The following is a 25,334-nucleotide window of genomic DNA, read 5'->3' on the forward strand; positions in this document are numbered from 1 at the left end:
CAAAACGTGCCCCCAGGGGGATCCCAGGACCGTGTTTGGGAAACCCTGAAGTAGGATATAAGGAGAGCCCACCGAACATCAGAACAAGTTATCTGGAGGGTTAATCTTGGATCAAAAGTTAAGATGTTGAAGTCCATAGTCCATTGCTGTGCCTATTCTGCCTATTTACATAATTTAAACACAATTTTTAATGATATCCATTTCCGCAGCAAATTCAATTCAGGTCCATTTCTGTCTCTGTCCTAAAACTGAATAGAACTGCAGGTAGCCAGCCTAACATTACGAGCAAAAGTATTGGTTGCTCCTGACTATTCATAACCAATAAGCGCAGTGTTGCTATGCCTTATCGCTGTATTGGTTGGCGGACACGGCTGTCAATTAGTCTCCAACCGAAGTACAATGTGGTTCTGTGTAATTACGTCAAACTCGGCCTGGGAACTGCGCGCTTAAAAACATTGCGTCTGCACGATTGCCAGGGCTGGAGAGGAAATTTACCTAGAAAGAAATGCAAAGACGGATTTAGGTTTGGCTTTGCAACGAGGAAAACGAGGAGGCGCGAATTTTTTAAGTGATCAACATATTTTTCATATATTCAAAGGTAAATCCTTGCATATATATATTATATATAATATATATATATAATATATATATATATATAAATGGTTGAATATGCTGTTTTAATTGAATTGCCCATTGTAAGTTCAGAATGTTGCAAGCTGGTTGTTTATGTTGCGGGCATGGATGGGATGGCGAGATCTGCAGTGGAGCTGGTTGTTATTATTATTACACCGTACGCGTGGTCGGATCCTGCGCCACCAGCAGCCGCAGGCAGAAATACGATATGAGAACATCGAGTGCGTGATCATAATACTGCCTGCTGACAATATCATCATATGTATTGGTGTAGCGCAAGGTATATTTGCAGTTTTATAGCTAATCTCATGCTATTTTACACATTTTGGCACGAGGCTGGGAAAATGGTGCTGTTTTCGAGCTAATTTCCAGCTAGTCTATACATTTTTCCATGAGGCTGAGAGACAATGTTGAACTTTTTAAACTAATTTCATGTCATTCAAGAAAAAATCATGCTATCTGGGGGACCCGACCTCCGGTGAAATAGCAACCCTGGGTCTGCGGCGATGTGTGCTATGCCAGTGAACATGTCTACGTCATGTTTATTATTTCTTCTGTGTTGGGTGTTGAATCGCCTGTAGCCTAATCCTATAGTTGACAGTTGTCAAATTATTTATTTGCATGTATCCTATAGACAACTGGCGCTAAAAGACTGCCTTAACATAGCACTTCAACTCCTCTGTAGGACTGTTCAAAGTGTGACGCTAAAAGCCAATGCTGAGTAAATACTTTTTCTGCATCATAATGTAAAGACAGATGTTGTCTCAAATAATCACATGTTCCTCTACACACAAGACATACTTTTGGATCATGTAACACACTCATGAACAAGGTGTGTATGTGCCTACACGGGTGTGTGTATGTTGAATCAACTTCCTTGCATTGCCAAACCGAGGCATCCCCACCAACTGTGTTGGCTAAAGGTCTGCCCTATATACTGTGATCCAGGCAGCCACTGTCTCTGACCAGATTCATATGTCCAAATACACAAGCCCCCCCAATCAGAGACACACACACACACACACACACACACACACACACACACACACACACACACACACACACACACACACACACACACACACACACACACACACACACACACACACACACACACACACACGTGACACCTGGACACATGATCAGATAAGGGGATTTGAGATTCGGTCTGTTGCTGTCAGTGATGTAACGCATCACTATGCTGTCTGTTGCCACTGAATGAGAGAGAGAGCGGAAACTACATAAAGCCTCCTATTGGAGCTGTGGGTCTGTGTGCTATGAAGGACAACTAGGGCCACAAACACAAGGACGCATGCTCCCCAGTCCGTCCATCCGTCTCGCTCTCTTTCTCTCTGTCTCTCTCTCTGTCCCCTGGCTTCTATCACGATCATCGTCCCTCTCTGTACGACAGAGCGACCGCAGCAGCTCCTCTCCGGTTACGTAAGCAAGGTTGTTGTTTTTATACCAGCGAGGACCTTTTGGCTGGTAAGTGATGTGGCATGTAGTGTGGCACCCAGACTATACCATACCAGACAGCTCAGAACATCAGCCTTCAGGGGCGAGGCTGAGGGGCAGACAGAAACAGGAGAAAGTGATTATGATGATGATGTCAGAAAAACACGGCAGCAGTTTTTGCAAGCTCAGACAGCATTGGCGGATCCCATCCCTGTTATCTTTGGAGAATTATTTGACCGGGTCCGGGTTAGTCTTTTGGACTTATTCATAGCTGTCTTAGATTTTCTTCTGTGACATGAAACAAAGAGACTTTGGTGCAAAGCAGGGTAGAGCCTCCGCTTGCTGTGTTGTTGTTGTTGTTGTTCTAGTGGATGCATTTAGTCTACAAACAAATGGTGGGTCTTGAACGAGATCCTTTTCTAGATGAGCGCATCAAAAGATGATCTGGTTTATGAAAATGAGTGGAGGATTCTTCAAAGTGTCAGTCAGCCTCTCACCTACGAAACAACCGGTGCAACACATGAGTTGATCTATAAAATGTTAGATACAAGTGACTATATTCACCTGCTATTTCTATATCTGTTACTCTTTCTGTGCATATGTCACATGGAGACGTAATTAAGCAATAAGGCCAGAGGAGGTGTGGTATATGGCCAATAGACCACGGCTTAGGGCTGTATCCAGGCACTCCGCATTGCATCGTGTGTAAGAACAGCCCTTACACAAACCCTTGAGGTGCCTTATTGCTATAATAAACTGGTTACCAATGTAATTAGAGTAGTAAAAATAAACGTTTTGTCATACCCGTGGTATATGGTCTGATATACCACGGCAGTCAGCCAATCAGCATTCAGGGCTTGAATCACCCCGTTTATAATATCTCTTAACTGAGAGACCTGGACAAATTATTTTCCATATCTGAATCAAGGGTGGAAAATCATTACTGATAGAGGTGATTTGGAAGGCTAAATTGATTTGTGCAGACAAGGCGGTCTCTCCGTTTGTAATGCACACGAAACTCTGCTCTCATTTCATCTCTCAAGTAACTGACATGCATTGGAAAAGCTTGGGAATGGATCCTTTGGAAGGAAAGTGAGTCAGAAGGCATCTCTTTCACAATACTTGATTTCCCCAAATCAACATATATCAACTCTGCTGTGTAAGTGTGTGTTTCTATGTGGGTGAGGCGTGCTTGTGTGATATACCCATGAGACAGAAATAGACCTAGGTAATCTAACCACCGGCTACAGAGTGTGGTTGACTCGTTATCCATTAGCCACAGAACATATTGGATTCATAGAGTACATCACTGCTTTGACAGTTAACTGTAACTAAATACATCAGATCTGTATTTAGCTCCATATTTAAAGATTATGTCAGGACAGGCCTTCAACCTGCCAGATAACAGATATACATGTCTCTAACCAAGGCTGTTTGACTAGATGAACCTCGTTGCCCCCTCATCGCAACCTCATTTACTGCAAGGTTGACGTCAAGTTCCCATTCCAATATTCCTTAATGCGTTTCAAGGAGGTAAATGTGGAATTGGAATTAAGTTTACTTCCTCAATTGACTGAATTGAAAGGGAATTGACCACAACCCTGGTTTAGAGTAACAACCTGTTCCTAATTAGAGTCTATGGAGATTGTGGCGATTACTTCGATATGTGCTAAACTCTGCTTTAGGCTCATCCTCACATGTTTGTCCTAGAATGACAGGGAGAAAGGAAAGACTTTGGGGTTAAAGTGTGTGTGGGCAAGACCTTTTTGAGTGGTCTCTTTATGCCCCGGTCCCACACTGTTGGCTCAGAGACAGAAGCCGACAGAGAAAACAAGGGGACGTCTTAAAGGCTTATAGCACACAGCCTTTCCCTTACAAGCCTCTTTGTGTTAACTGTCTAAAGTTCAATTATTTTTAGGCTACTGTGTCTCAGAATAATGATCATGAGATCACAGTCTATGCTTAACTCAGTATAGAATGCCTGACATTTTTCATCTATCAGAGGCTACATACTGTACACATTCATGCTCCACTGCAGAGTAATTTGCCTACTGAACATTAATTCATATGCAGAGAACAAATGGAGGCTAACAGATTTTTGGATCTTACAGTGTGTAAAGATGGACAATGATATGCAGCAAGGCACTCAAGTTAAAATCTCTTTATATCCACACATGGATTATCCTGGACCCAGATCTGTTTGTGCTGTGTTGCCAACAACCTACACAGCGATTAGGTTAAAAAAAAAGAAGGTTTCGACTATAGACCACCTTCATCAGTGTTTATCTCCTGTGCTCCTGTGCCAGGTGTGTGCCTCCCGCCCCGCCCCCCACCACGGCCCTTACCTGTGTGTTGCGGTGCTTCCCCTGCGAGCCTAGCTGGGCCGGCAGCCCTTTCCTGCACCGCCCCCCCACCCCGCCCCACCCGATGGTCAGGATGACGCGCTCCAAGACCTTCCAGGCCTACCTGCCCAGCTGCCACCGAACCTACAGCTGCATCCACTGCAGAGCGCACCTGGCCAACCACGACGAGCTCATCTCCAAGGTGAACACTGACTGTTTAACATACCGACCACAACCGTCCATCCCCTAATAATGCTGCTTGCTCTAATAGTGTTTCCCTCAATCTATTCCACATTTCCTTTTAAAGAGCCACTGAACACCCCTAAAGGCACATGTTTATCTGTTGCTCATTAGAAAAACTAGATTTTATTCTTGGAGGTATGTTTCTTGACCGATTCCACGTTTTGGTTAATTATGTTTGTCCCTCATCAGATACTAGCGTATTTCACTTTCCTCAAAATCCCCAGAATGAATCTAAGATAACTCAAGAAATATGTAATTAAGTTTGACGTTTTTACAGAGGATGTTTTAGTTGCGCAATTTTACATCTAACTAAGGTGTTTGGTGCAGTATTTCTCAAGTAAAAAAAAAATGCGCAACCTGCTGTCTTATGTAAGCAGTCGGAGCTGCTGGGCAGGTCTGTCTCACTGTCTATGCTGCTATTGGATACAGAGCAATCACCGCAGCTGTTCACCCCATGTTAGTGGGCAAAAGGACATCGTCATTTACCCATTTTGACTCACGGATGTTCTTAACTCCTTTTACACGAGACTTCCTTCATAACCAAAATCATCCTATTTCCACTTTGTAGTCAATTTGGACACTAGAATAACTGTTTCCGACTCATATCAATGCCACATAGGCCGTTTTCAAGGAGGTTTGTTGCTTTTTAAAGGCTGTCACACTTTGAAGCCCAGCACCTGGGTGGTGCTCATTAGGGCATACAACTGAAAACATTTTCAAATGTTTTAAAACAGAACATTTGTGTTTCTTGTTCGACAAGTCCAGATAGACACTCTGTTTTCTTCTGTTTTGTGCCTAATGAACTTGACCCCGATTCTACTAAGCAAGGGTTTGGTGATCAACTGAATCAGGTATGTAAGGGAAACTGCCCTAATGTGCAAGTCATTCCCAAGAGAGCGCATGGGAGAACACTCTACTGTTGGGCTCCAGGGCTTACTTGAAAGATGTCCATCTCAACATGACTTTCCTGGTTAAATAAAGGATGACCTGTATAAATACTGTAGTTTTTATAGATTCATTTGAGCTTTCAGTGCATTGCACTGTAATAACTAGAAAGGTATTGAGTGCTTGCTGCAGCTGTCTTAAAGCGCTGCTGGCAGACTCCTTCACACTTGGACCTAGTATTACAGCTGACGCTGCACTTTCAGACTGAAAACGAGCGTACCAAGCCTCTGTCGCTCATTTCGCCGCCATCTTACTTCTACAGCTTGTGTGTTTGAGTATGACTTTTTCCATGTGCTACACTATGTAAAGTCAACCCTCACCTGTACAAAATCACATGTGTCTGTCAGTCAGTCTTAATTTAAAGGCTAAATCTGGGATATTTCCTGCTGTTCAATGATCATGTCAATGAAGTGGCTTTAATGCTGACTGCTGAGGATACTCCTCCTCCTTTTTAACCTACTCATCTTCTTCTCCTGCAGTCTTTCCAGGGGAGCCAAGGCAGAGCTTATTTGTTCAACTCAGTGTGAGTATCAGTGTGTCTGCATGTAGTTACATGGTACAGCCATGATCCAGTCCTCAGCCCGCGAGCACAATCACAATGAAGATGCTCATTTCTACTGTACGAGCATGGTTCCTATCTAGCTCCGTATGAAGTGCCTTTTGGGTAATATCTAGTGTGTGAGTGGGTGTGTTATGACTCAGTATAGACAGGCAACCTTTACGAATCGGAACAGCTTATGAGCTTGCTTTCTCTCTCTCGCACTCAGGGTGAACGTGGGGTGCGGGCCGGCGGAAGAGAGGGTGTTGCTCACGGGACTGCATGCTGTGGCAGATATCTACTGTGAGAACTGCAAGACAACTCTGGGTTGGAAATATGTGAGTGTAAGAGTGTTTACGTGTCAGAGGAGGTTAGAGCTGTATCTAGAGTTAGAGAGGATGGGCACATTATTAACTTCATTAATAATACCTTTATTAGCATATAACATCGTTGTAGGATTGAAACGCTGTGAACTAATAAAGGTTTTGGAACAATTGAGTGCATGTTATCGTATTGACATAGATGAGATCTGGTCTTCATTTTTTTTACTATTTTGGGCCCATTATTCATACCTTAAGTGTAACATTACAGTACATAGGCTGACTCAGTAAAGGGATTCCTTGCAGTTTCAATCTTGATCTGAGGGGCATATTTCTCATGATGTAGGGCTATATATTTTCTAAGTACTCAATCAACTTGACCTCCTTCTCCTAGTTCAGAGATGGTGGTCATTCATGATGGACCAGAGCTGGGCTATCCACTCTGAGAACTGTAGTGATTCAAGACCAGTTTGACCAGCAACAATAACAACGGCTTATCCAATCACAAATTAGACAAAGGTTTAGAATTCATTCAAAATAATATTTTTTTATGTATCGAGACTAAGTAGGCCCTACATCATGTTGCCTATATACTGTATAATTAAGCAACAAGGCCTGATGTGGTGTGGTATATGGCCAATATACCATGGCTGAGGACTGTTCTTGGGGACAATGCAAAGCGGAGTGCCTGGACACAGCCCTTAGCCGTGTAATATTGTCCATATACCACAAACCCCCGAGGTGCCTCATTGCTATTAAAAACGGGTTACCAATGTAATTAGAGCAGGAAAAACAAATGTTTTGTCATACATGTGGTATACGGTCTGATATATTACGGCTGTCAGCCAATCAGCATTCAGGGTTCAAACCACCCAGTTTATAATGTAGCCTATATACAGTGCATTTGGAAAGTTTTCAGACTCCTTTACTTTTCCCACATTTTGTTACATTACAGCCTTATTCTAAAATTGATGACATCAATGTTTTTCCTCAATCTACACACAAAACCCATTAAATCACAAAGCAAACACGTTTTTAGAAATGTTTGAAAATATTTTACAAATAAAAAAACATACCTTATTTACATAAGTATTCAGACCCTTTGCTATTTTTATTTATTTTACCTTTATTTAAATAGGCAAGTCAGTTAAGAACAAATAATTATTTTCAATGATGGCCTAGGAATAGTGGGTTAACTGCCTGTTCAGGGGCAGAACAACAGATTTGTACCTTGTCAGCGCGGGGACTTGAACTTGCAACCTTCCGGTTACTAGTCCAAAGCTCTAACCACTAGGCTACCCTGCCGCTATGTGACTTGAAATTGAGCTCAGGTGCATCCTGTTTCCATTGATCATGCTTGCAATGTTTCTACAGCTTGATTGAAGTCCACCTGTGGTAAATTCAATAGATTGGACATGATTTGGAAAGGCACACACCTGTCTATACAAGGTCCCACAGTTGACAGTGCATGTCAGAGCAATAACCAAGCCATGAGGTCGAAGGAATTGTTCATAGAACTCAGAGACAGGATTGTGTCAAGGCACAGATCTGGGGAAGGGTGAAGGTCCCCAAGAACACAATGGCCTCCATCATTTATAAATGTAAGAAGTTTGAAACCACCAAGACTCTTCCTAGATCTGTCCCCCTCGGCCAAACTGAGCAATCGGGGGAGAAGGGACTTGGTCAGGGAAGTGACCAAGAACCCGAGGGTCACTCTGATTGAGCTCTGGAGTTATTCTGTGGAGATGGGAGAACCTAACAGAAGGACAACCATCTCTGCAGCACCACCAATCAGGACTTTATGGTAGTGGCCAGACAGAAGCCACTCATCAGTAAAAGCCACATGACAGCCTGCTTGGAGTTGGCCAAAAGGCCCCTAAAGGACTCTGACCATGAGAAACAATATTCTCTGGTCTGATGAACCAAGATTGAACTCTTTGGCCTGAATGCCAAGCTTCACGTCTGGAGGAAACCTGGAACCATTCCGACGGTGAAGCATGGTGGTGGCATCATCATGCTGTTTGGATGTTTTTCAGCGGCAGCGGATGAGTCCATTTGTGTTATTTCATAGTTGTAATGTCTTCTCTATTATTCTACAATGTAGAAAATAGTAAAAATAAAGAAAAACCCTTGAATGAGTAGGTGTCTAAACTTTTGACTAATTTTGTGTGTAATAAATATATAAACTAAGCAAAAAAAAATAAACGTCCCTTTTTCATGACCCTGTCTTTCAAAGATAATTCGAAAAGATCCAAATACCTTCACAGATCTTCATTGTAAAGGGTTTAAACACTGTTTCCCATGCTTGTTCAATGAACCATAAACAATTAATGAACATGCACCTGTGGAACGGTCGTTAAGACACTAACAGCTTACAGACTGTAGGCAATTAAGGTCACAGTTATGAAATCTTAGGACTAAAGAGGCCTTTCTACTGACTCTGAAAAACACCAAAAGAAAGATGCCCAGGGTCCCTGCTCATCTGCGTGAAGATGCCTTACGCATGCTGCAAGGAGGCATTAATTTGCAATGTCCGTACTGTGAGACTCCTAAGGCAGCGCTACAGGGAGACAGGATGGACAGCTGATCGTCCTCGCAGTGGCAGACCACGTGTAACAACACCTGCACAGGATCAGTACATCCAAACATCACACCTGCGGGACAGGTACAGGATGGCAACAACAACTGCCCGAGTTACACCAGGAAGGCACAATCCCTCCATCAGTGCTCAGACTGTCCGCAATAGGCGGAGATAGGCTGGACTGCGGGCTTATAGGCTTGTTGTAAGGCAGGTCCTCACCAGACATCACCGGCAACAACGTCGCTTATGGGCACAAACCCACCGTCGCTGGACCAGACAGGACTGGCAAAAAGTGCTCTTCACTGACGAGTCGCGGTTTTGTCTCACCAGGGCTGATGGTCAGATTTGCGTTTATCGTCGAAGGAATGAGCGTTACACCGAGGCCTGTACTCTGGAGCGGGATCGATTTGGAGGTGGAGGGTCTGTCATGGTCTGGGGCGGTGTGTCACAGCATCATCGGACTGAGCTCGTTGTCATTGCAAGCAATCTCAACGCTGTGCGTTACAGGGAAGACAACCTCCTCCCTGATGTGGTACCCTTCCTGCAGGCTCATCCTGACATGATCCTTCAGCATGACAATGCCACCAGCCATACTGCTCGTTCTGTGCTTGATTTCCTGCAAGACAGGAATGTCAGTGTTCTGCCATGGCCAGAAATGTCCGGGAACTTGCAGGTGCCTTGGTGGAAGAGTGGGGTAACATCTCACAGCAAGAACTGGCAAATCTGGTGTAGTCCATGAGGAGGAGATGCTCCGCAGTACTTAGTATCTGGTGTGGCCACCAGCTGCATTGACTGTTACTTTAGATTTTGACCCCCCCCCTTTGTTCAGGGACACATTATTCAATTTCTGTTAGTCACATGTCTGTGGAATTTGTTCAGTTTATGCCTCAGTTGTTGAAATCTTATGTTAATACAAATATTTACACATGTTAAGTTTGCTGAAAATAAACGGAGTTGACAGTGAGAGGAAGTTTTTTTTGCTGAGTATGTGTGTGTGTGTGTATATATACATACATACATACATACATACATACATACATACACATACATACATACAGTTGAAGTCGGAAGTTTACATACACCTTAGCCAAATACATTTAAACTCAGTTTTTCACAATTCCTGAATTTTAATCATAGTAAAAATTCACTGTCTTAGGTCAGTTAGGATCACCACTTTATTTAAGAAATGTGCAATGTCAGAATAATAGTAGAGATAATGATTTATTTCAGCTTTTATTTATTTCATCACATTCTCAGTGGGTCAGAAGTTTACATACACTCAATTAGTATTTGCTAGCATTGCCTTTAAATTGTTTAACTTGGGTCAAACGTTTCGGGTAGCCTTCCACAAGCTTCCCACAATAGATTGACAGAGCTGGTGTTACTGATTCAGGTTTGTAGGCATCCTTGCTCGCACACACGTTTTCAGTTCTGCTCACAAAATTTCTACAGGATTGAGGTCAGGGCTTTGTGATGTCCACTCCAATACATTGACTTTGTTGTCCTTAAGCTGTTTTGCCACAACTTTGGAAGTATGCCCATTTGCGACCAAGCTTGAACTTCATGACTGATGTCTTGAGATGTTGCTTCAATATATCCACATAATTTTCCTTCTTCATGAAGCCATCTATTTTGTGAAGTGCACCAGCCCCTCTTGCAGCAAAGCACCTTTACAACATGATGCTGCCACCCCCGTGCTTCACGGTTGCGATGGGGTTCTTCAGCTTGCAAGCATCCCTCTTTTTCCTCCAAACATAACGATGGTCATTATGGCCAAACAGTTATATTTTTGTTTCATCAGACCAGAGGACATTTCTCCAAAAAGTAAGATCTTCGTCCCCATGTGCCATTTGCAAACTGTTGTCTGGCTTTTTTATGGCAGTTTTGGAGCAGTGGCTTCTTCCTTGCAGAGCGGCCTTTCAGGTTATGTCGTTATAGGACTCATTTTACTCTGGATATAGATACTTTTGTACCTGTTTCCTCCAGCATCTTCACAAGGTCCTTTGCTGTTGTTCTGGGATTGATTTGCACTTTTCGCACCAAAGTACGTTAATCTCTAAGAGACTAAAGAGATGGCTGCGTGGTCCCATGGCGTTTATACTTACGTACTATTGTTTGTACAGATGAATGTGTTACCTTCAAGCATTTGGAAATTGCTCCCAAGGATGAACCAGACATGTGGAGGTCTACAATTTTTTTTCTGGGGTCTTGGCTGATTTCTTTTGATTTTCCCACAATGTCAAGAAAAGAGGCACTGAGTTTGAAGGTAGGCCTTGAAGTACATCCACAGCTATACCTCCAATTGACTCAAATTATGTCAAATAGCCTATCAGAAGCTTCTAAAGCTATGACATCATTTACTGTAATTTTCCACGCTGTTTAAAGGCACAGTCAACGTAGTGTATGTAAACTTCTGACCCACTGGAATTGTGATACAGTGAAATAATCTGTCTGTAAACAATTGTTGGAAAAATGACTTATGTCATGCACAAAGTAGATGTCCTAACCGACTTGCTAAAACTGTAGTTTGTTATCAAGAAATGACGAGTTTTAATGACTCCAATCCAAGTGTATGTTAACTTCAACTGTGTATATATATATATATATATTCACACTGCTATGCTTTATCTTGGCCAGGTCGCAGTTGCAAATGAGAACTTGTTCTCAACTAGCCTATCTGGTTAAAAAGGTGAAATAAAAAATACATGTAAAAAATGAAAGTGGAAAAGCACACTACAGGCTGATTCAACTTTGATGTAATGTCCTTAAAACAAGTCAAAATGAGGCTCAGTAGTGTGTGTGGCCTCCACGTGCCTGTATGACCTCCCTACAACGCCTGGGAATCCTCCTGATGAGGTGGCGGATGGTCTCCTGAGGGATCTCTTCCCAGACCTGGACTAAAGCATCCGCCAACTCCTAGACAGTCTGTGGTGCAACGTGGCGTTGGTGGATGGAGCGAGACATGATGTCCCAGATGTGCTCAATTGGATTCAGGTCTGGGGAACGGGCGGGCCAGTCCATAGCATCAATGCCTTCCTCTTGCAGGAACTGCTGACACACTCCAGCCACATGAGTTCTAGCATTGTCTTGCATTAGGAGGAACCCAGGGCCAATCGCACCAGCATATGGTCTCACAAGGGGTCTGAGGATCTCATTTTGTTACCTAATGGCAGTCAGGCTACCTCTGGCGAGCACATGGAGGCCCCCCAAAGAAATGCCACCCCACACCATGACTGACCCACCGCCAAACTGGTCATGCTGGAGGTTGTTGCAGGCAGCAGAACGTTCTCCACGGCGTCTCCAGACTGTCACGTCTGTCACATGTGCTCAGTGTGAACCTGCTTTCATCTGTGAAGAGCACAGGGCGCCAGTGGCGAATTTGCCAATCTTGGTGTTCTCTGGCAAAAGCCAAACGTCCTGCACAGTGTTGGGCTGTAAGCACAACCCCCACCTGTGGACGTCGGGCCCTCATACCACCCTCATGGTGTCTGTTTCTGACCTTTTGAGCAGACACATGCACATTTGTGGCCTGCTGGAGGTCATTTTGCAGGGCTCTGGCAGTGCTCCTCCTGCTCCTCCTTGCACAAAGGTGGAGGTAGCGGTCCTGCTGCTGGGTTGTTGCCCTCCTACGGCCTCCTCCACGTCTCCTGATGTACTGGCCTGTCTCCTGGTAGCGCCTCCATGCTCCGAACACTACGCTGACAGACACAGCAAACCTTCTTGCCACAGCTCGCATTGATGTCCCATCCTGGATGAGCTGCACTACCTGAGCCACTTGTGTGGGTTGTAGATTCCGTCTCATGCTACCACTAGAGTGAAAGCACCGCCAGCATTCAAAAGTGACCAAAACATCAGCCAGGAAGCATAGGAACTGAGAAGTGATCTGTGGTCACCACCTGCAGAACCACTCCTTTATTGGGGGTGTCTTGCTAATTGCCTATAATTTCCACCTGTTGTCTATTCCATTTGCACAACAGCATGTGAAATTTATTGTCAATCAGTGTTGCTTTCTAAGTGGACAGTTTGATTTCACAGAAGTGTGATTGACTTGGAGTTACATTGTGTTGTTTAAGTGTTCCCTTTATTTTTTTGAGCAGTGTATATATATGTATGTGCATTCAGAAGTTGCATTTTTGTCCATCCCCAGTTTTAACATTGGAATGTGATACAAAACGAGGCAATGATGTGCTTTATAGGACCATGCGGATGCCTCTGAGCGATCGGGTGGGCTGTTGAGTGTTTTTCCAACTGGATTAAAAAAACTTCTGTCCTCCCCACTTCTAAAAGCAGTTGCTCCCCTGTGTATATATATTTTAGTAATAGATGTGGACAGCTTTATATTTTCACTGAAATATAATTGCGCCTCCATGTTCAGTGCTTAGTAAAGGTGGTATTTCTAGCAGCAGGTCAATGTGGAACACACAGCCACTCCACATACCAGCTGTCCCGTTTATCAGCATGGCTTTATGCCTGGTAGTCACTGCCACTTCCCCCCTTCAGACCCATATGTGTGTGTGTGGGGGTGGGGGGGTTGTTATGACTCACACACACCTCACACGTCTGTCCAGATGTAACGAAACGTGGAGCGAGTCCATTAATATCCCTGACACGGTTGTTTCTACACCGTCGTCGAGTTCCAGAGGCACTTGACTGAGTGGAATTCCAGAACGTGAAACCTGATAATGTCTCTCTGCTTGAATAGGAAAAAATAAACAGGAGATTGAGATGTACAGTAAAAACACATTTGATTACATTTGTAATCATTTGTAATCTGCAGTGGCCTACAGCACTCCTTGCAATGCTCCATTATATAACGTAGTTCAGTAAGGTTGGAGGTGAAATCAGAGGACAGTGTTTTCAGTGGCAATGAGTGAAGTTTCTCATCCTGGAAAAGCCTAATCTTCTCTCCCCTTTCCCTCCATCTCTCCCTCCTTCGCCCTGTCTCTTCCCCCACCCTGACACTCCCTACAGGAGCATGCCTTTGAGAGCAGTCAGAAGTACAAGGAGGGGAAGTTCATCATCGAGCTGGCCCACATGATCAAGGACAACGGCTGGGACTGAAAGACGAAGCGCCGTCCTTGACTCGGTTAGGGGTTGAATGGGGGTGGATGGGAGGGAAGGGGGTGAGTGTGTGACTTTGATTTACCATGGACCTCTGTCCTCCCCTCCTGATGACACACCAGCAGCCTCCAGGGTGGAGGTAGTAGGGGAGTGTGTGTGTGTGTGGCTGTAGTAGCAGCCTGACCTGTCCCTCTGGGTTCTGTGTGTGTCTGGACTGGAGGAGGATGTCATTGGGGATGGATGGACACCACCAAACACACGCACAATGGTAAGCAAACACACACACATGTGCACACACACAAACAAACAAACATGCATGTCCCAGACCAACATCCCAGCCTGATATGTAGCTCTTCAGATGGAGAGCCAGGCCAAGGCCAGTGTTGTTGTGTTACTATCTATGTTAGAGCTGGCTGGCCTGCAGTGTGAGGAGAGACCCGGTCCTGGCAGGGTCAGTTGCCTTGGGTTAAAGAGTTGATGGGAGCTCTCGTCTGTATGTGAATGAGATGGCCTAAAATGATGATCCCCAAATCCATCTGATCTAATCCACCCAATATCGTGCCAGTTGGGACAGTGATGAGGCCTCTGGGGGCTGGGTGAGGGAAGGGTTAAGGGGAGGAGGATGAGGGAGAGGGCAGGTCCTGATTCTGGATTCTAGTCCACCCTGGTTGTGAGGTTGTAGTAGCAAATCAAATCACAGCTGTGTGATCCACTCTAGGTTTCAGCGGCAGCAGTTGTTGTTGTGAGAGTCAGGATGATAGGGAGTGTGGAGGATTTAAGTCTAAACTCTGAGAAGAATCTGGTCAGTCAGTGTTTCGTCTTTCTCCATCATCCGTAGATGCCTGAAATCATGTCTTGTGATGTTTGGATCCTTCATGTGTTGTGTCTGATGTAAGTCAGGATACATCTACCATCACCACTATGAATTAAATTGAACATCTTTGACTTTTGAAGCTCTGACTTGAACAGGCTTGGAGATTGGTTCTAGTGGTTTGGCCACTGAAGCAGTTAGGATGTGGAGGCCTTTAGGAGATGCTCTTATGGCGTTCTGAAAGGTTGATGTTCTGAAGCTTTCTTTCAGTCTGGGATGACAATAGCAGTTCATAGATTGTTACACACACTAATTTACTATCTGGCCCTCAGCAAAGCTGTACAGTGGACCTGTGGATTTTCTGAACAGAAGCCAACTAAGCAACACAACTAATCAAACTAACGTCCCTGGATTCCACGGCAACTGACAGGCAGTCGAGACTTCCAATCAGAGGCTGTAGACGTCCCTAGCACAACCAAAGAACCCACCCATCTACCATAAATTGACCAAACACACACACACATAATATATATAAAAAATGTTTGCTTGGGTCAAAATGTTGCCAAACGTGGGGTTGAGAATTGTTGTTAAAAGCCAAGGTTATGGATAGCCTTTCTCTTTTTGTGATATAATGCATTATGATTTTTGTAAATGACAGATCTTAATATACAGTGCCTTCGGGAAAATATTCAGACCCCTAGACTTTTCCCACATTTTGTTAGGTTCCAGCCTTATTCTAAAATGGATTACATTGTTCCCCCCCCCTCCCCCTCAATCTACACACAATATCCCATAATGACAAAGCAAAGAGGTTTTTAGATGTACCTAATTTATTGAAAAAATAATAATAATTTTTTTACAAAAGTATTCAGACCCTTTACTCAGTACTTTGTTGAAGCACCTTTTGGCAGGGATTACAGCCTCGAGTCTTCTTGGATGTGACGCTACAAGCTTGGCACACCTGTATTTGGGGAGTTAATCCCATTCTCTGCAGATCTTTCAAGCTATGTCAAGTTTGATGGGGAGCTTTGCTGCACAGCTATTTCCAGCTCTCTCCAGAGATGTTCGATCAGGTTTAAGTCCAGGCTCTAGCTGGGCCACTCAAGGACATGGAGACTTGTCCCGAAACGTTGTCTTGGCTGTGTGCTTAGGGTCGTTGTCCTGTTGGATGGTGAACCTTTGCCCCAGTCTGAGGTCCTGAGCACTCTGGAGCAGATTTCATCAAGGATCTCTCTGTACTTTGCTCCGTTCAGCTTTGCCTCGACCCTGACTAGTCTCCCAGTCCCTGCCGCTGAAAAACATGCCCACAGCATGATTCTGCCACCACCATGCTTCACCGTAGGGATGGTGCCAGGTTTCATCAGACCAGAGAATCTTGTTTCTCATGGTCTCTGAGAGTCTTTTAGATGCCTTTTGGCAAACTCCAAGCGGGCTGTTGTGTTTTCTACTGAGGACTGGGTCCTTCTGGCCACTCTACAGTAAAGGCCTGATTGGTGGAGTGCTGCAGAGATGGTTGTCTTTCTGGAAAGTTCTCCCATCTCCACAGAAGAACTCTAGAGCTCTGTCTGTGACTATCAGGTTCTTGGTCACCTCCCTGACCAAGGCCCTTCTCCCCCGATTGCTCAGTTTGTCTGGGGAACCGGCTCTAGGAAGAGTCTCTGTGGTTCCAAACTTCTTCAATTTCAGAATGATGGAGGCAGTGTTCTTGGGGACCTTCAATGCTGCAGAACTGTTTTGGTACCCTTCCCCAGATCTGTGCCGTGACACATTCTTGCCTCTGCGCTCTATGGACAATTCCTTTGACCTCATGGCTTGGTTTTTGCTCTGACATGCACTGTCAATTGTGGGACCTTTATATATAGACAGGTGTGTGCCTTTCCAAATCATGTCCAATGAATTGAATGTACCACAGGTGGACTCCAAGTTGTAGAAACATCTCAAGGATTATCAATGGAAACCGGATGCACATGAGCGCAATTTCGAGTCTCAAGGCAAAGGGTAGGAATACTTATATAAATAAGGTATTTCTGTTTTGTATTTTTTTAAATAAATTAGCAAAACTCTAACCTTTTTTCGCTTTGTCATTATGGGGTATTGTGTGTAGATTTTAGAATAAGGCTGTAATGTAACAAAATGTGGAAAAAGTCAAGGGGTCTGAATACTTTCCGAAGGCACTGTAAACATAAATTATAATATGTAAATTTGTCTGTGTTACTAAATGTAAATAGTAATATGTATTGTCTCTTATCTATGATCGTCATATGATTTGGATACTTGCCATGCTTTCTCTGGTATAGCCCTCGTCGGTTGAACAATATTTACTACTTTTTTACTCTTTGAAAATGTTTCAATTTTAGTGTCTTTTGTAAAAGGAGGAGATAGGAGTGACAATATCATCGGAACTTGATCAATTAAAGTATCACCTTGATACCTGTATTGGATGTGTTCTGCGTGCTATGTTGGTCTTGAATATACCACCATATGGTATCAAGTATCAGGGTCCATGTTCCTTCTCTAATAGAACAGAATTTGATAGTGACAGAATATGATAGCCTAAGTATAGACCAGAGCTACACACACACATATATATATATATATATACATATATACAATAGCCTACATCTCGTGTATTTAGATTGTATATATAGCTCTGGTCTGTCCTTAGAATATGATAGTGACATAGGCTATGCTGATACACTGAACATGTACAGTACCAGGTAGAAGTTTGGACACCCCTACTCATTTTAGGGTCTTTCTTTATTTTGACTATTTTCTACATTGTAGAATAATAGTGAAGACAAACTATGGAAACACATGGAATCATGTAGGAACTAAGAAAGTGTTAAACTAATCAAAATATATTTTATATTTGAGATTCTTCAAAGTAGCCACCCTTTGCCTTTGACAGCTTTGCGCACTCTTGGCATTGTGTGTTATTTCATAGTTTTGATGTCGTCTTCACTATTATTCTACAATGTAGAAAATAGTAAAAATAGAGAAAAACCCTTGAATGAGTAGCTGTGTCCAATCTTTTGACCGGTACTATATATTTTTTTTTATCCAATCGGATAAACTCTCCAAACAGCCTACCCAACTGCTCGGAGGTGGCCGCATGGTCCTAAAGCACACGGTTGCCTCGTTTTGTATCACACTACATTGATAAAACTCCAGGGGACAAAAATGCAATTAAAGAATTTATGGGGGGGAGACATGTCCCCCCGTCCCCAGTGAAAGTTACACCCCTGGTAGTAGGCAACACAGTATCTTCACGAAGGCTGTGTGAGTGATACAGTATGGCTCACATACTTACAGTTCTGGGCTAATAGCTGACAGGCGCAATTGCTGCTACAGGTTAAACAAAGCAGCACTTGGGTGACGCAAATGCCTTGTGCTTCCTTTCTTTATTCATAGTACAGAATAACTCTATCCGTTTGTTTCATAACGCCATATTTATAGCCCATTTGTCTGAGGGTGTAAAGGCCAGGTCCAGACAGACAGTGCACAACACCAGCTCCTACCACTGTGCCACAGCTCCACAAAATAGCCTGCGCGGTTGCTAAGAGATAGGGCCCAATGAAAACACAGCAACATCTGCTGCAATGATCTAAGAGAGGCGGACCGGCCAGGCAGCGGAGCCCCTTCTCAGCCTGGCACCAAGCCTCCCCTGGAAACCCTCCTCCAGGGGAGACGAGTTGGAAGGGGAAGGCGAGAGAGAGGCGAGGGAGAAGAGTGAAAGGAGAGGGATAGCGAGGGAGAAGGGAGGGAGGAAAAGCATAGGAGAGGGAGAGTGAGAAAGGAGGGTCTAGGTAAGAGATATACAGAAACAGACAATTTGCAGGTGTGACATCAGCCTACACTCTCCCCTAAAATCTGTTCCAGTTTCAACTAAAACAGCATGGGTTGAGCTAAAATAATCACATTTGCTTTTGATGAGGCTAGAAGTGGTTATGTAGTCAGTCCTCAAGAACTGCTATAGATAAGGTGAAGCTGCCATTGTTTTTCCACTATAAATATATTGCTGCAAAGAAATCTCTACCAAAGTACACCAATAAGAAGAGACTTGCTTGGGCCAAGAAACACAAGCAATGGACATTAGACCGGTGGAAATCTGTCCTTTGGTCTGATGAGTCCAAATTTTAGATTTTTGATTCCAACCACCATGTCTTATATATATCCCTCCCACTTCTAAAACGAAAGTTGTACCCCTGCCTACTACACGTACTGTACCACCCAATTACATAAAGAGGATGCACACATCTGAAGAGGTTGAATGAATGATTGGACTTGTTCATTCATATCATTGTGTGATCATCACTTCCCCCGATCATCCCGTCAATCAGCCAGTCTTCTCCATACAGACCACAGCCGATGCAGAGGGCGAGTTAGGACTCGCTTCCTGACATTTCACTGCTCCTACTGTTTCCCTGCCCCGGCCTGATGACAGAAACCAACCCACACAGACTGTCTATAGAAGAGAAAGAAAACACAATGAATGTAGTTCACCCTTCTACTTAATTCATTGCCTTGATCGTTTGCGTCTTCTTTCAGCCGTACAAGGCTTCACGGCAAACCCACAAGCGTCAAATCATCTTTCTGTGAACAGATTGAGAAACAACACTCAAAACGGTCCTATGCCTGTGACTAGAGCTGTTGCTGGAAACTTTCCCTCTGTTCTTCTTAAAGATGTATGGTTTTCATTGGGAGTTTATAAAAACAAACAGCAACACTGCCTCCCTACTTGTTAGAGTATATTGGTGTGATATCTCACCATAAGGAACTCACCAGGGACTCGGCTAACCTCTAAAAGCTGTCCAGTGAACAGGAGGCACTCCGTCTCAGTCTGTGTTGGTGAAAACATCATCGCCCCTGAGAAAGCAGCATCATTTGCTGTTTTGTTTGTTTGCTTTCAAGAACCACAGCCCTTAGAGGAGAGACGGCTCTTTATTTTATTGTCCAGTGACTGAAGAGTCTCTTAAAGAGATACTTTAGGATTTTGGAAATTCATCTACGTCCCCAGAGACAGATGAACTTGTGGATACAATTTCTGTGTCCAGTATGAAGGAAGTTACCATTGGCTTGCGAAACTGCCTCTGAACAAAAGTCATTGTGCATAGTTAATGTGCAAGGCAAGCAAAAACAATGTAATCAAAAGACCTCCAGTGAGGCAGGCTGGGTTTGATCATAGTTTATTGTTCCTATGGCTGACACCCTTATTCACACAAACATTGAACAGTGATTACATTCACATGGCCTGGCTTCACATTAAGGGCTCCTTTTTTAGGGCTTTAACCCTGTAAAGGCACACAAAGATTACAGCACCTCCTAGCTCCAAGTAGAGGAAAAGGTCAACTCTACAATAAAGTCTTGTGACACAGCTAGACAAAAATACTTTTACCTGGTCAGGTCATGTGGTCAGGAAAAAAAAACTCCTGGCCCGACTGATAACACGCATGCTGTAAATGAGCTAGCATGTGATGGTTAGTTAGACTCCATCTTATATTGGGATTCTGCAAGTGCTGTTAAGGGCGTTGTTCTACTGTCACTGTCCAGTTTTCCTCAGTGGGATATATCGTTTTTCTCATATACACAAAGCGCTATGCAACACAACCAGAGTCACTATCTGATAAATAAAATATGATAAAATGACCCAGACCTTATTTACTTCAGATGACAAGAAAACTTAAAAAAACAACCCTGTCAAGATCAACATCTGTGATGACAGCAACTAGGGAGCATCTGAATGGATGTGTTGTTTGTTTAGGACATGGGGTTCATCCAGGCATCATGACGAGACCCTTAGTATAGTGGGAGAGCTCTCTCGATTTTTTATAGAGCCTAGCGCCTGCTCAGCTCCCAACCAACCGCAGGGAACTAAAAATAGCTCAGCCTCTCTTGGAGCCATGCATCACACCTCCCCGTCCACCTCCCCCTCCCTGCTTGTGATGGATTAGAGAGAACACAACACAGCATAAGCCTACAACACAAATCAGCCAAACAACAGCTGAGCAAACAGCATCCTCCAGTGTTGTACAGGACATTAATAATGAACAATTGAAAACGACTGTATACATTGGGTAAAGTCTTGTTAATATATATATATATATATTTTAAAGGAATACAGACACTGTGGTGTGTGTGTGTGTGTGTGTGTGTGTGTGTGTCTGGTCAGATGTCTTCGCTGGGTGCTCGGGTCTGGTCTCAGGCAGGAAGAGGACACAGATCAGCTATAGCTGAGGCCTACAGTACCAGTACAGTACAGTGCTCAGAGAAAGGACATGTAGTGCCTGACACCTGTTCACAAAGAATGGTACTGCACTGCTGTCTGTGTATGCAGAATAAAAGTGTGTGGGAGATTTGAAAAAAACTGATACAGCAGTTAATGCAGGTTCAAATCCAATCGAATTGTGCCGAATACAACAGGCGTAGTAGACCTTACAGTGAAACACTTACCTTACAAGCCCTTAACCAACAAGGCAGTTTAGAAAAATACATTAAAAAAAAGAAGAAATAAAAGTAACAAATCATAAAAGAGCAGCAGTAAAATAACAATAGCAAGGCTATATACAGGGGTACCAGTACAGTCAGTGTGCGGGGCCGCCAGTTAGTCGAGGTAATATGTACATGTAGGTAGAGTTATTAAAGTGACTATGCATCGATAATAACAGAGAGTAGCAGTAGAGTGAAATAGTCTGGGTAGCCATTTGATTAGCTGTTCAGGAGTCTTATGGCTTGGGGATAGGAGCTGTTTAGAAGCCTCTAGGACCCCAACTTGGAGCTCCGGTACCACTTGCCGTGCAGTAGCAGAGAGTCTATGACTAGGGTGGCTGGAGTCTGACAATTTTTAGGGCCTTCCTCTGGTACATAGGTCCTGGATTGGTGGATGCTTGGCCCCGATGCTGTACTGGGCCGTACGCACTACCCTCTGTAGTTCATACTTTCCCCTCTAGATTAGAGATGGTTGTAATCTCCACATTTGTCTCAGATTATATACTTTGATTCACACTCAATTTCCACTTTGAAATCCACAGCTGGATACTGTGGTCTATTCCATGAGGTGAAATGTTCAGAACGAAATATAACGAATAGAGCAGACAGACACGATTCCCTGTTCTACATGACAGGTAACCTCACAGAAGCCTTGTGTTACAATACGGAGTGGTGTTCAAAGAAGGAAGAAGACAAATGCTAAATGGCTGTACATAACTTTCACCAATAGTGTACTTTCTTGGGCATTGATGTTGGCAGCAATGTCTTATTAAATAGATGTCAAGGAATTGACTTGAATCAGGTACGTTTCTTGGTATTTAATGAGTGTAAAAGAAAGCGGGATATTGGTGCATTAGTCTACTCTCAGATCAATGGGAGACAATTAAAAGGACCACAACTTTGTTTTTCCATGCAAGAAATCAAATCAAATACTTTCCACAAAGGCTCTAGCTGAACATTGAAAGAGGATATGTTCTTTCTCCAGGCTTACTGTTCATACTGTATACTATAGTATAGCAGTAACAATGGTTGCGATGGATGTTATTACTGTGTAAATACTATACCCCTACTATTCAAAACTGTGCTGAATCGATTGAGTGATATGAAAAGGTATGGTTTGACCCCCCCCACCCACCTTTAGTCCCATTGTCTTGACATTAAACAAATGTGTTCCGTCCACAATGAATCACGCTTATATAACAGTATTACTGTACAACTGACACAGAAGGAACTTAGTTCATCTTGCTACATTAAACAATGATTAAATGTTAGACAATCCACTCTTGACCGTTCCTAACAGTACAGACAGAGCCAGACATCCATCCTACAGCTCCTGTATCAATCACGATGATTCAAATGTTTCAGAATAATTCTCCCCAAGTGCATTACATCACATAGAATCCTTAGAAAGAGTACATGATGAGATAACGTCCTAAAAGAGGAATGGGATCGGTCATCTGGAAATAACCCACGAGTCACTCAATCATTTGAATGATACATTTTCCTAATCACTTAAGGGTTTTAAACATTAAATATTCATGAACATTTCAAGGACTTTGAAAAAATGGTGGCAGCTTTACCTTGATCAGTCTGCATTGAAGTGAGCAACAACAACAAGCTTGTCATATTAAAGTTGAAATATTTAATTTTAAAAAACGGAAAAAATTATACGCAGATACATAGTTTTTAGTATATCATACAAAGACATTATTTAAATGTTATTGAGTACTGTGTGTTTCTCATCGACTACAGTGAGCGGCAGTTTGAAAGGCTGGCTGAGCTGGTTGGACTACAGGCACAAACCAAAGGGTGAGAGGTCAATAACCAGGAAGTACACGTTAAATCATCATTAAATACCCAGTGTCACAACTTTTTATATAAAACAATCAAAAGCAGAGCAGGATAATAAAACCTCAAAGGAACATTAAGACACGCAGGAAGAGAAACTCAAAGAGCATCACAAACAGAGACAGTATACTGTGATTAAACCAGATCAGGGTCCAAATAGGATTCATACATTTTTTTGAATACTTCTTGAATATCATTGCGTTTCATTGAGCCTGACTGGAGTGCCCGATGGGCGTGTTTTGCAGTACATTTGGGACTATTTCATTGGTTCCATTGCACCAGGCAAGCTCAATCAAGCACAGCTTAAGTATTTGAAAGGAAAACAAATACTGGATGAAACCCTACTCATCTAACTCATGGTGTACTCAACAACATACAGTATTCCCATATCTTTTCATAAAGCCAGATTGAAGAGCAGTAGTGACCACTGGCAAGACAGGCGAGGAGAATTTATGATAAGAGTCTAATGTGGTAACTCTGCTGTGCAACACTGCCCTCTTGTGACAATGTAACATATAACACAGGTCCATGTATACCCTCCCTGTTTCAGTCTGTTTTCTTCCATTTGGTGCCTAATGAACACAGCCCAGGTGTTATTGCTACTGTAGACAGATGGAAGTTGTCGGTTTCCCTTTCTAGGCTTTACAGCTACGTCGTCTGGGGAAGCTGATAAGAACCCAGCAGTGTGGGTGTGTAGGGCTGCGTTCCAATTCCCTGCCTTTCTGCTTATTACTTGTTCACTCCCACCAGATTTCTTACACAAGTCCATTCCTTTCAAATCAATAAAAAGGGGGGTGCCTCTGAGAAGAGTAAATTATCAGACATCAGCTTATGGAAGTCCTTTTTCCAGCCACGCTAGACACCAAGAAGCCCAGAGCCACACAGCCAATCAACGGTCCAGCATGATCAGTGTCCTGTTCAATAGGACACGGCGTAGCATACCATTTAGAAAGCGGAAACAAGCTTTTCATATTGGACACGTTTAGGTCCTACCTTTTCGTCCGTGTTGTGCCTAATGAACACAACCAGGGGCTCAAAGCAGCCCCAGACACTCACACACACACACACACACACACACACACACACAACTTAATCTCTAGCTTCAACTCCAGCAACAGTCCTCTGGCTGCTCAGACACGCTACACTTGTGCCTTTAGCAAACCTAAACCCCATTAAATGGGCCGGGGCTTTTCGGTATCCACAGGGTAGCTGGGCGTCTAAACAGTCAACTCTAATCATAACAACAACAGTCATCATGGTCTTTAAAACAGGAGGCGAAAAGGCAGAAGTCCGTATCCCGGTGGGCGTATAGCTTAAATGGGGTTTGGGTTGGACTACTAGAGATGTAAAAGCTCACAGTGAGTGGAAAAAGAGGATCCAAGAGGAAAGAAAAGTGGGGAGGCAGTGAGGGAGGGAAGGGGTTAGCTCTCCCTCTAACACAGGGTACAAGTTAACAACCCCTACCACTTAGAATAATAACACAACCGTTAGTGGGAGAAAAACACGCCTGTTTTCGTTGCACTGATGATACATGGGTAGGTAGGTGGAGGGCAAGGGGTGGGGTCTATGTGGCAATCAGTCATGTCTCCCTCTCATGAGGGATTGGCCCTTGTGCAATGCATTCTAGGATGTCTGGTTGTGAAGAACTGGTTGTGCTCGAGGTGGGTCGCTCCACAGTGGTGCTCCGACTGGGATAAAGTCAACCGTTGGAGAACTGAAATAAATACTTGGTAGAAGACAGAGGAACCATCAGCTGGTGTGGTATTTCTCAAGGGGCCCAGGCAGGTAGTCAATCCATCCCGCCACTTTCCCTCCTCATCAATGTCCAATTAGAAGCAGCTGGAAACAAGAGAATTTTTAAAAAGCACCTTTTTTATTTGGCTTTCATAAAATATTAAAAATAAAGGGAAATATATGGGGCAAGAGGCAGAGCGAGAGAGAAGTTAGTCTTGTGGTTGGAGGAGAGGTGGGGAGCAGACCTCAACCTGTACCTGTGAGGAGAAAAGAGGGATATTAGACTGGGCTTCAACACAACCAATTATACACAATCGCTATTTCTGCCATAGTGCCT

At 43.5% G+C, this 25,334-nt stretch overlaps 2 protein-coding genes across 4 annotated transcripts in view; one reads left to right on the top strand and one right to left on the bottom strand.

The window, feature by feature from the left end:
- The first annotated feature begins 418 nt into the window (after positions 1-418).
- Positions 419-17,365, top strand: LOC118397322 (protein yippee-like 2). 2 transcript variants are annotated; one of them, XM_035791969.2, is made up of 5 exons: positions 419-598; positions 4,395-4,632; positions 6,098-6,141; positions 6,386-6,494; positions 14,029-17,365. In XM_035791969.2, exons 2-5 carry the CDS (start codon positions 4,516-4,518, stop codon positions 14,116-14,118), a joined length of 360 nt encoding a protein of 119 aa, XP_035647862.1. In that variant the 5' UTR covers positions 419-598; positions 4,395-4,515; the 3' UTR covers positions 14,119-17,365. The 2 variants fall into 2 exon arrangements, with proteins under 2 accessions (XP_035647862.1, XP_035647863.1); XM_035791970.2 differs by lacking the exon at positions 419-598 and adding an exon at positions 1,853-2,118.
- Positions 17,366-22,542: 5,177 nt separating this feature from the next.
- LOC118397314 (huntingtin-interacting protein 1-like) overlaps positions 22,543-25,334 on the bottom strand; it is a 48,152-nt gene continuing 45,360 nt past the window's right edge. For both annotated transcript variants that reach the window (XM_035791956.2, XM_052467432.1), the window contains exon 31: positions 22,543-25,254. In XM_035791956.2, the coding sequence (XP_035647849.1) occupies positions 25,244-25,254 (11 nt within the window). In that variant the 3' untranslated portion in view covers positions 22,543-25,243. The remainder of the gene's footprint in view (positions 25,255-25,334) is intronic.

The sequence above is a fragment of the Oncorhynchus keta genome, chromosome 18, assembly GCF_023373465.1.
Source record: "Oncorhynchus keta strain PuntledgeMale-10-30-2019 chromosome 18, Oket_V2, whole genome shotgun sequence".
NCBI classification, from domain to species: domain Eukaryota; kingdom Metazoa; phylum Chordata; class Actinopteri; order Salmoniformes; family Salmonidae; genus Oncorhynchus; species Oncorhynchus keta.

What these genes read in the sequence shown, in the direction of transcription:
- LOC118397322 (XM_035791969.2), top strand. Translation starts at nt 4,516, where the DNA reads ATGGTCAGGATGACGCGCTCCAAGACCTTCCAGGCCTACCTGCCCAGC. An exon ending in GCTTATTTGTTCAACTCAGT is followed by an intron (nt 6,142 to 6,385) that starts GTGAGTATCAGT and finishes TCTCGCACTCAG; the next exon opens with GGTGAACGTGGGGTGCGGGC. An exon ending in CAACTCTGGGTTGGAAATAT is followed by an intron (nt 6,495 to 14,028) that starts GTGAGTGTAAGA and finishes CACTCCCTACAG; the next exon opens with GAGCATGCCTTTGAGAGCAG.